Source organism: Dendropsophus ebraccatus, chromosome 7 (genome assembly GCF_027789765.1).
Source record: "Dendropsophus ebraccatus isolate aDenEbr1 chromosome 7, aDenEbr1.pat, whole genome shotgun sequence".
Taxonomy (NCBI): domain Eukaryota; kingdom Metazoa; phylum Chordata; class Amphibia; order Anura; family Hylidae; genus Dendropsophus; species Dendropsophus ebraccatus.
In genome coordinates, this window is record NC_091460.1 from 14,921,627 (window position 1) to 14,933,775 (window position 12,149).

The window sequence follows — 12,149 nt, forward strand, 5'->3', positions numbered from 1 at the left end:
AATCTGCAAATATCCCAGAGAAGAGGAGGAAGTGAGAGATGAAAAGAAGAGGAAGAGCAGAGGAAGCAGCTACAGGAACAATGATGACAGGCTATATATAGATCCAGCATAGTTGTGATGTCATCATCTGGGATGTTACATAGGACTGCAGGTGACATCTACAACATTATCTGTACTCAGAGAGATATCACTGTGTTATCTGTGGTGTTACATAGGACTGCAGGTGACATCTACATTATCTGTACTCAGAGATATCACTGTGTTATCTGTGCTGTTACATAGGACTGCAGGTGACAGCTACTACATTATCTGTACTCAGAGAGATATCACTGTGTTATCTGTGGTGTTACATAGGACTGCAGGTGACATCTACATTATCTGTACTCAGAGATATCACTGTGTTATCTGTGCTGTTACATAGGACTGCAGGTGACAGCTACTACATTATCTGTACTCAGAGAGATATCACTGTTATCTGTGGTGTTACATAGGACTGCAGGTGACATCTACTACATTATCTGTACTCAGAGATATCACTGTGTTATCTGTGGTGTTACATAGGACTGCAAGTGACTACTGCATTATATGTACTCAGAGATATCACTGTGTTATCTGTGGTGTTACATAGGACTGCAGGTCACACCTACTACATTATCCGTACTCAGAGATATCACTGTGTTATCTGTGGTGTTACATAGGACTGCAGGTCACTTCTACTGCATTATCTGTACTCAGAGATATCACTGTGTTATCTGTGCTGTTACATAGGACTGCGGGTCACACCTACTACATTATCTGTACTCAGAGATATCACTGTTATCTGTGCTGTTACATAGGACTGCAGGTGACTACTACATTATCTGTACTCAAGAGATATCACTGTGTTATCTGTGGTGTTACATAGGACTGCAGGAGACATCTACTACATTATCTGTACTCAGAGATATCACTGTGCTATCTGTGGTGTTACATAGGACTGCAGGTGACAGCTACTACATTATCTGTACTCAGAGGGATATCACTGTGTTATCTGTGGTGTTACATAGGACTGCAGGTGACATCTACTACATTATCTGTACTCAGAGATATCACTGTTATCTGTGCTGTTACATAGGACTGCAGGTGACTACTACATTATCTGTACTCAGATATCACTGTGCTATCTGTGGTGTTACATAGGACTGCGGGTCACACCTACTACATTATCTGTACCCAGAGATATCACTGTGCTATCTGTGGTGTTACATAGGACTGCGGGTCACACCTACTACATTATCTGTACTCAGAGATATCACGGTGTTATCTGTGGTGTTACATAGGACTGCAGGAAATTCCTACTTTGCACACAGCAAAAGAAATGCTGTCTCAAATAGCTTCATGACAAGTTCAGCTCTGCTACATCTGTCCACATAATTCAGCTAAAACCCTAATAAATAGCAGTGGTGAGGAGGCAGAGGTGTAGCAGAGCGGAGTGTGTAGTGTTCCCTCCCTGGGGATGCCTGGTCCAGCCTCCTGCATCTGAGCCGTGCTGGGAGTGACTGCCCAGAGGAAACAGGAGAGGCTGCCACCGAAACCCAGAATGAACTTCACTACAGAGAAGAAAGAAAACTTTTTCCTTTGCAGCAAATAACTGGATCCCGGGATCTAAAGGAACCGCAAAGACTGCGAAGAATCGTCCGAGAGCGTCCAGGGGACCCCCTGCTCACCAAGGTAACGTGCCCAGACCCCCAATGTTGGCTCATTACCTCTCAGGACAGTCCCCAGTGTCATACAGGGAGGCATGGCATTGTGGAGGGGCTGAGCACTGACTATACCATCACATTATAGAGAACAATCCGCCATCACATTATAGAGAACAATCCGCCATCACATTATAGAGAACAATCCGCCATCACATTATAGAGAACAATCCGCCATCATGTATTACACCATTACAGAAGTCATTAAACATAATAATTCCCATGCGGCCGTTGTTATTGTCAGCCGTGCAGAGGTGGGACGCTGATGGAGTCAAGGTAAGGTAAGGCAGCCGTAACATGCCAGGACTATACCGCCCAGAGCACCGGGGAAACAATGGCGATCAGGTAACAAGAATATACAACTACGCCAGGCTTCTTCCCTCCGAGACCAACCACAGGAACGTGTGCGCGGCTCCGCTACTAAGGACTATAAAGTATCTCGCTGATTTATACCAAAAAAGAGCAAAGGTATAAAAAGGTGTGCAGTGTGGATTATATTCTCCCTGGTGCAGTGTGGATTATATTGTCCACGGTGCAGTGTGGATTATATTGTCCCTGGTGCAGTGTGGATTACATTGTCCCTGGTGCAGTGTGGGTTATATTGTCCCTGATGCAATGTAAATTATATTCTCCCTGGTGCAGTGTGGATTATATTGTCCCTGGTGCAGTGTGGATTATATTGTCCCTGTTGCAGTGTGGATTATATTGTCCCTGTTGCAGTGTGGATTATATTGTCCCTGGTGCAGTGTGGATTATATTGTACCTGGTGCAGTGTGGGTTATATTATCCCTAGTGCAGTGTGGATTACATTGTCCCTGGTGCAGTGTGGATTATATTGTCCCTGGTGCAGTGTGGGTTATATTGTCCCTGATGCAATGTAAATTATATTCTCCCTGGTGCAGTGTGGATTACATTGTCCCTGGTGCAGTGTGGATTACATTGTCCCTGGTGCAGTGTGGGTTATATTGTCCCTGATGCAATGTAAATTATATTCTCCCTGGTGCAGTGTGGATTATATTGTCCCTGTTGCAGTGTGGATTATATTGTACCTGGTGCAGTGTGGATTATATTGTCCCTGGTGCAGTGTGGGTTATATTATCCCTGGTGCAGTGTGGATTATATTGTCCCTGGTGCAGTGTGGATTATATTCTCCCTGGTGCAGTGTGGATTATATTCTCCCTGGTGCAGTGTGGATTATATTGTCCCTGGTGCAGTGTGGATTATATTGTCCCTGGTGCAGTGTGGATTATATTGTCCCTGGTGCAGTGTAGATTATATTCTCCCTGGTGCAGTGCGGATTATATTGTCCCTGGTGCAGTGTGGATTATATCGTCCACGGTGCAGTGTGGATTACATTGTCCCTGGTGCAGTGTATATTATATTGTCCCTGGTGCAGTGTGGATTATATTGTCCCTGGTGCAGTGTGGATTATATTGTCCCTGGTGCAGTGTGGATTATATTGTCCCTGGTGCAGTGTGGGTTATGTCATCATTGTGCAGTGTGGATTACATTGTTCCTGGTGCAGTGTGGATTATATTGTCCCTGGTGCAGTGTGGATTGTATTGTCCCTGGTGCAGTGTAAATTATAATGTGCCTGGTGCAGTGTGGATTATATTATCTCTGGTGCAGTGTGGATTACATTGTCCCTGGTGCAGTGTGGATTATATCGTCCCTGGTGCAGTGTGGATTATATTGTCCCTGGTGCAGTGTGGGTTATATTATCCCTGGTGCAGTGTGGATTATATTGTCCCTGGTGCGGTGTGGATTATATTCTCCCTGGTGCAGTGTGGATTATATTGTCCTGGGCGCAGTGTGGATTGTATTGTCCCTGGTGCAGTGTGGATTATATTATCCCTGGTGCAGTGTGGATTATATTGTCCCTGGTGCAGTGTGGATTATATTGTCCCTGGTGCAGTGTGGATTATATTGTCCCTGGTGCAGTGTGGATTATATTGTCCTTGTTGTAGTGTAGATTATATTGTCCCTGGTGCAGTGTGGATTTATTGTCCCTGGTGCAGTGTGGATTATATCGTCCTTGGTGCAGTGGGGATTATATTCTCCCTGGTGCAATGTGGATTGTATTCTCCCTGGTGCAGTGTGGATTGTATTGTCCCTGGTGCAGTGTGGATTATATTGTCCCTGGTGCAGTGTGGATTATATTGTCCTTGTTGTAGTGTAGATTATATTGTCCCTGGTGCAGTGTGGATTTATTGTCCCTGGTGCAGTGTGGATTATATTGTCCCTGGTGCATTGTGGAATGTATTGCCCCCGGTGCAGTGTGAATTATATTGTACCTGGTGCAGTGTGGATTTTATTGTCCCTGGTGCAGCGTAGATTATAATGTACCTGGTGCAGTTTGGATTGTATTCTCCCTGGTGCAGTGTGGATTATATTGTCCCTGGTGCAGTGTGGATTGTATTCTCCCTGGTGCAGTGTGGATTATATTGTCCCTGTGCAGTGTGGATTGTATTCTCCCTGGTGCAGTGCGGATTATATTATCTTTGGTGCAGTGTGGATTATATTGTCCCTGGTGCAGTGTGGATTGTATTCTCCCTGGTGCAGTGTGGATTATATTGTCCTTGTTGTAGTGTAGATTATATTGCCCCTGGTGCAGTGTGGATTGTATTGTTCCTGGTGCAGTGTGCATTATATTGTCCTTGGTGTAGTGTAGATTATATTGTCCCTGGTGCAGTGTGGATTATATTGTCCCTGGTGCATTGTGGAATGTATTGTCCCTGGTGCAGTGTGAATTATATTGTACCTGGTGCAGTGTGGATTATATTGTCCCTGGTGCAGCGTAGATTATAATGAACCTGGTGCAGTGTGGATTATATTGTCCCTGTGCAGTGTGGATTGTATTCTCCCTGGTGCAGTGTGGATTATATTATCTCTGGTGCAGTGTGGATAGTATTGTCCCTGGGGCATTGTGGAATATATTGTCCCTGGTGCAGTGTGGATTATATTCTCCCCGGGGGCAGTGTGGATTATATTCTCCCTGGTGCAGTGTGGATTATATTATCCCTGGTGCAGTGTGGATTATATTCTCCCTGGTGCAGTGTGGATTACATTGTCCCTGGTGCAGTGTGGATTGTATTGTCCCTGGGGCAGTGTGGAGTATACACTGCTGCTACTTGTCATCAGCTCCTCAATATGATACAATATGGACACTCTCTTTGCCCATCCTGACATCATCCTCTGCCTGTAATAAGGAGCTGACGCTCTAATCTCCTGTATAATGTATCACTCCCATCATCTCTGACCCCAGGAGCTGACGCTCTAATCTCCATATATAATGTATCACTCCCATCATCCTGACCCCAGGAGCTGACGCTCTAATCTCCACATATAATGTATCCCTCCCATCATCTCTGACCCCAGGAGCTGACGCTCTAATCTCCATATATAATGTATCACTCCCATCATCTCTGACCCCAGGAGCTGACGCTCTAATCTCCATATATAATGTATCACTCCCATCATCCTGACCCCAGGAGCTGACTCTCTAATCTCCTGTATAATGTATCATACCCATCATCCCTGACCCCAGGAGCTGACACTCTAATCTCCATATATAATGTATCACCCCCATCATCGCTGACGCTCTAATCTCTATATATAATGTATCACTCCCATGATCCTGACCCCAGGGGCTGACACTCTAATCTCCATATATAATGAATCACTCCCATCATCCCTGACCCCAGGAGCTGACACTCTAATCTCCATATATAATGTTTCACTTCCATCCTCCTGACCCCACGAGCTGACGCTCTAATCTCCATATATAATGTGTAACTCCCATCATCCTGACCCCAGGAGCTGACGCTCTAATATCCATATATAATGTGTAACTCCCATCATCCTGACCCCAGGAGCTGACGCTCTAATCTATGTATAATGTATCACTCCCATCATCCCTGACTCCAGGAGCTGACACTCTAATCTCCATATATAATGTATAACTCCCATCATCCTGCCCCCAGGAGCTGACGCTCTAGTCTCCATATATAATGTATAACTCCCATCATCCTGCCCCCAGGAGCTGACGCTATAATCTCCATATATAATGTATCACTCCCATCATCCCTGACCCCAGGAGCTGACGCTCTAGTCTCCATATATAATTTATCACTCCCATCATCCCTGACCCCAGGAGCCGACGCTCTAATCTCCATATATAATGTATCACTCCCATCATCCTGCCCCCAGGAGCTGACGCTCTAGTCTCCATATATAATGTATCACTCCCATCATCCCAGTTTTCAGGCTCATAATTTTTTCTGTTTCCAGAAGATGACGGCGTTGCTGGACGGCAGGATGGGAACATTGCATATAGGTAAGAGGACCAACATCTGTAATCTACTATGGAAATAGTGGCCCCACCCCTGCTTAGCTAGGCCCCACCCCTGCTGTGAGGCCACACCCCCTATCCTGGAGCGCATTGAATTTCATACATGCCTGCTTCCCCTTAGTGGTCACTGAGTAAGCTGAAGGGGGCACTCTAGTTGATTTGCCCCGGGGGTCCAGATGATGATAGGATTACATATGGGTCAGGGGTGGCTCCTCACTTGGGGTGTGACCACCCTCCTATCCGTGTCACAGTACACACCTTTCTATTGTATCCTATATAAACATACCCCAGCACTGATGGGGCAGCAGGGAGGGGACCTCACAACAAGATGGGAGCCAGGGAGAGCGTAGATAGCAGCCGCCCATAAGAGGAAACCTATAGAGAGGGACTTCCTTCTCCTCCTGTCTCCGAGGATGTTTAGACAGAATAGAAATATAACGACAACGCCCAATGCAGAGAGAAGCGGAGGCGGGGGGCGCTGCAGGCTGTGGGGTCACTACAGGGGCCGCGACCGAAGGCAGGTAGTGCCTAAGCATAGCCGTATATATATATTGTGCACAACCATAGCTGTATATAAATAGATATATGTACAGTAGTGCCTTGGATTACGAGCATAATTCGTTCCGGGGCTGCGCTTGTAATCCAAATTACTCTTAAACTGAAGCAAATTTTCCCATAAGAAATCACAGAAATGCAGACAATTGGTTCCACACCCCAAAAATAATGATTATATATTCTGAATAACATGTAAAACAAATGAAACAAACATTTATAGGCAGCTGGATATGTGATATATAAGTTACTGTACAGTATAGCAGCATGTGGTGTATAATGTATAGTAACTGTATAACCCTGATAACACAGCAGCTGGATATGTGATATATAAATTACTGTACAGTATAGCAATCAGCATGTGGTGTATAATGTATAGTAACTGCATAACCCTGATAACACAGCAGCTGGATATGTGATATATAAGTTACTGTACAGTATAGCAGCATGTGGTGTATAATGTATAGTAACTGTATAACCCTGATAACACAGCAGCTGGATATGTGATATATAAATTACTGTACAGTATAGCAATCAGCATGTGGTGTATAATGTATAGTAACTGCATAACCCTGATAACACAGCAGCTGGATATGTGATATATAAGTTACTGTACAGTATAGCAGCATGTGGTTTGTGGTGTCTAATGTATAGTAACTGTATAACCCTGATAACACAGAAGCAGCTGGATATGTGATATATAAGTTACTGTACAGTATAGCAGCATGTGGTATATAATGTATAGTAACTGTATAACCCTGATAACACAGCAGCTGGATATGTGATATATAAATTACTGTACAGTATAGCAGCATGTGGTGTATAATGTATAGTAACTGTATAACCCTGATAACACAGCAGCTGGATATGTGATATATAAGTTACTGTACAGTATAGCAGCATGTGGTTTGTGGTGTCTAATGTATAGTAACTGTATAACCCTGATAACACAGAAGCAGCTGGATATGTGATATATAAGTTACTGTACAGTATAGCAGCATGTGGTGTATAATGTATAGTAACTGTATAACCCTGATAACACTGCAGCTGGATATGTGATATATAAGTTACTGTACAGTATATCAGCATGTGGTGTATAATATATAGTAACTGTATAACCCTGATAACACAGCAGCTGGATATGTGATATATAAGTTACTGTACAGTATAGCAGCATGTGGTTTATAATGTATAGTAACTGTATAACCCTGATAACACTGCAGCAGCTGGATATGTGATATATAAGTTACCGTACAGTATAGCAATCAGCATGTGGTATATAATGTATAGTAACTGTATAACCCTGATAACACAGCAGCTGGATATGTGATATATAAATTACTGTACCGTATAGCAGCATGTGGTGTATAATGTATAGTAACTGGATAACCCTGATAACACAGCAGCTGGATATGTGATATATAAGTTACTGTACAGTATAGCAATCAGCATGTGGTGTATAATGTATAGTAACTGCATAACCCTGATAACACAGCAGCAGGTTCTAGATACAGGATGGAGTGTGTATAGTTGAGGGTCAGTGCAGGTACCTTATAGCAGCAGTGTGTATAGCTAAGTGTAAGTGCAGACACATTATAGCAGCAGTGTATATAGCTGAGTGTAAGTGCAGACACATTGTAGCAGCAGTGTGTATAGCTGAGTGTGAGTGCAGGCACATTGTAGCAGCAGTGTGTATAGCTGAGTGTGAGTGCAGGCACTGTATAGCAGCAGTGTGTATAGCTGAGTGTAAGTGCAGGCTCATTATAGGAGCAGAGTGTATAGCTGAGTGTAAGTGCAGGCACATTATAGCACCAGTGTGTATAGCTGAGTGTAAATGCAGGCACATTATAGCAGCATTGTGTATAGCTGAGTGTAAGTGCAGACACATTATAGCAGCAGTGTGTATAGCTGAGTGTAAGTGCTGGCAGATTATAGCAGCAGTATCTATAGCTGAGTGTGAGTGCAGGCAGATTATAGCACCAGTGTGTATAGCTGAGTGTGAGTGCAGGCACTGTATAGCCACAGTGTGTATAGCTGAGTGTAAGTACAGGCAGATTATAGCAGCAGTGTGTATAGCTGAGTGTAAATGCAGGCACATTATAGCACCAGTGTGTATAGCTGAGTGTAAGTGCAGGCAGATTATAGCAGCAGTGTCTATAGCTGAGTGTGAGTGCAGGCAGATTATAGCACCAGTGTGTATAGCTGAGTGTGAGTGCAGGCAAATTATAGCATCAGTGTGTATAGCTGAGTGTGAGTGCAGGCACATTATAGCAGCAGCAGTGTGTATAGCTGAGTGTAAGGGCAGGCACATTATAGCAGCAGTGTGTATAGCTGAGTGTGAATGCAGGCACATTATAGCAGCAGTGTGTATAGCTGAGTGTAAGTGCAGGCACATTATAGCAGCAGTGTGTATAGCTGAGTGTGAGTGCAGGCACATTATAGCAGCAGTGTGTATAGCTGAGTGTAAGTGCAGGCACATTATAGCACCAGTGTGTATAGCTAAGTGTAAGTGCAGGCACATTATAGCAGCAGTGTGTATAACTGAGTGTAAGTGCAGTCTCATTATAGCAGCAGTGTGTATAGCTGAGTGTGAGTGCAGGCACATTAAAGCAGCAGTGTGTATAGCTGAGTGTGAGTGCAGGCACATTATAGCAGGAATGGAGAGGATGGGAAACACAAGGACTTACAGAAACTGCAGGGAGCATGAAGGAATGAGCAGGACAGATGTGGTTACATAGAGGGATTACAGCTATGGAGAGATTACCTCCACAGTCCTGTCCCCTGATGTAACCCCCAGCCTGAAGTGGATCTGCTATGATTTGGAAGTTGAGGGAGACTTCCTGGGTCAGAGTACAGGGCTGTAGACCCCGCTGTGCAGACCCTGCCCCTCCCCCACTCCCCCTCCCACCCAGTACAGGGAGCTCTTACACCAAATTAATGCTCTTACACCAAGTCACAATTTTGAAAAACTGTGAGCTCTTATACCAAAACGCTCTTAATCCAAGTTACTCTTAAACCAAGGTACCACTGTATATAGTGCACAACTACACCCATCTATAGTGCATAGTTATAGCCAAATAAATGTTGTGAGTTTACCTGCCTTTTCTGAGCAATAGATGGGTGTACCTGCCTGTTCTGATCAGTAAATGGCTGTACCTGCCTGCCCTGACCAGTAGACAGGGGTACCTGCCTGCCTTGAGCAGTAGATGGGTGCACCTTCCTGTCCTGAGCAGTAGATGGGTGTACCTGCTTGTTGTGACCAGTAGATGGGTGTACCTGCCTGTTGTGACCAGTAGATGGGTGTAGCTGCCTGTCCTGACCAATAGATAGGTGTACCTGCCTGTCCTGAGCAGTAGATGGGTGCACCTGCCTGCTCTGAGCAGTAGATGTGTGTACCTGCCTGTCCTGAGGAGTAGATGGGTGTACCTGCCTGCCCTGACCAATAGATGGGTGTACCTGCCTGTCCCAACCAGTAGATAGGTGTACCTGCCTGCCTTTAGAAGTAGATGGATGTACCTGCCTGTCCAGAGCAGTAGATGGGTGTACCTGCCTGCCCTGAGAAGTAGATGGATGTACCTGCCTGTCCTGAGCAGTAGATGGATGTACCTGCCTGCCCTGAGAAGTAGATGTGTGTACCTGCCTGCCCTGAGAAGTAGATGGGTGTACCTGCCTGCCCTGAGAAGTAGATGGATGTACCTGCCTGTCCTGAGCAGTAGATGTGTGTACCTGCCTGCCCTGAAAAGTAGATGGGTGTACCTGCCTGCCCTGACCAGTAGATGGGTGTACCTGTTCTGTCCTCATGGCACTGCTGGACACCATCATTCTTGCCAAGGTGTATAATCCTCACTTTATTAGCAGAGTTTGGATGTTCCTCATCCAGTTTTAAAGTGTCACTGTCATGAATTTTTTTTTTTGCAGAAATCAATAGTCCAGGCGATTTTAAGAAACTTTGTCATTGGGTTTATTAGCCGAAAAATGCATTTTTATCATGAAAAAGCAGTTTGAAGCTCTCCCCCCTGTCTTCATTGTTCTCCTATGGAGAGAGCTAAAGAAAAGACCAAAACAGGGCAACAAAGAGTTAAAGGGGTAGTGCGGCGCTCAGAAATTATTCACAGACTAACACACATTACAAAGTTATACAACTTTGTAATGTATGTTATGTCTGTGAATGGCCCCCTTCCCCGTGTCCCCCCACCCCCGCACGTGTACCCGGAAGTGTGTGGTGCATTATACATTACCTGATCCGTGTCAAGGGCCGTCCGCCATCTTGTGCCAAACGTCATCTTCGGATCTTCAGGCCGAATCTCTGCCGCCCGTCCCCCCTCCACTGCGTCACAACTGTGCTCAGCCGTGATTGGCTGAGCACAGTTATGCACAGCCAATCGCGGCCGCGTCATCAGCTGCTCAGCCGTGATTGGCTGAGCACAGTTATGCACAGCCAATCGCGGCCGCGTCATCAGCTGCTCAGCCGTGATTGGCTGAGCACAGTTATGCTCAGCCAATCGGGGCTGAGCACAGTTGTGACGCGGTGGAGGTGGGACGGGCGGCAGAGATTCGGCCTGAAGATCCGAAGATGACGTCACTTTCAGAAGATCGGAGACGGTGTCGACACGGATCAGGTATGTATAATGCACCACACTTCCGGGTACACGGGTGGGGGTGGGGGGACACGGGGACGGGGGCCATTCACAGACATAACATACATTACAAAGTTGTATAACTTTGTAATGTGTGTTAGGGTACTATTACACCAACAGATCTGACGAAAGATTATCTGCCAAAGATTTGAAGCCAAACCCAGGAACAGACTATAATCAGAGATCAGGTCATAAAGGAAAGACTGGATTTCTCCTCTTTTCAAATCCACTCCTGGGTTTGGCTTCAAATCTTTGGCAGATAATCTGTCGTCAGATCTGTTGGTGTAATAGTACCCTTAGTCTGTGAATAATTTCTGAGCGCCGCACTACCCCTTTAATCTACAAATCCCTCACCCTAAATCTCCTGGGACAGTCACCACTGACCTGTCTGAGCTCAGATTACAGCTGTCACCCAGGGCTAACTCCCTCCTCCCTCCTCCCCCCTCCCCTCTCTATAGGAACAGACAGGGGACGACTCCTGCAACAAGTCACAATTTTCAGATTTTTTGAAGTGGATGGAAAAGAGGAAGGAGGGGGGGGGACCTGGGAAAAGGCTTTTTACATGCAGATAATGGCAGATTTGGCTAATAAACCCAATTACAAAGTTTCTTAAAATCGCCTGGACTATTGATTTCTGCACAAATAAAAATACGACAGTGACTCTTTAAGCCTCCTAGGTAACTGTTTCTTGTTTCAGTTACTGACTGTGTACCCATATATGTGAATGATGAGAGAGAGAGAGAGAGAGAGAGAGAGAGAGAGAGAGAGAGAGAGAGAGAGAGAGAGGGGAGAGGAGGGAGAGGAGAGGGGAGAGGAGAGGAGAGAGGAGAGAGGAGAGAGGAGAGAGGAGGGAGGGGAGAGGGGAGAGGG

The 12,149-nt window shown here is 45.4% G+C and overlaps 1 protein-coding gene across 2 annotated transcripts in view; it reads left to right on the forward strand.

Moving 5' to 3' along the window:
• The first annotated feature begins 1,068 nt into the window (after positions 1-1,068).
• The window catches only part of HSPA12B (heat shock protein family A (Hsp70) member 12B), a 42,958-nt gene continuing 31,877 nt past the window's right edge, over positions 1,069-12,149 (forward strand). The window contains exons 1-2 of one of the 2 annotated variants that reach the window (XM_069976278.1): positions 1,069-1,710; positions 6,030-6,075. In XM_069976278.1, the coding sequence (XP_069832379.1) occupies positions 6,033-6,075 (43 nt within the window). In that variant the 5' untranslated portion in view covers positions 1,069-1,710; positions 6,030-6,032. The remainder of the gene's footprint in view (positions 1,711-6,029; positions 6,076-12,149) is intronic. The other variant, XM_069976279.1, reaches the window with a different exon arrangement.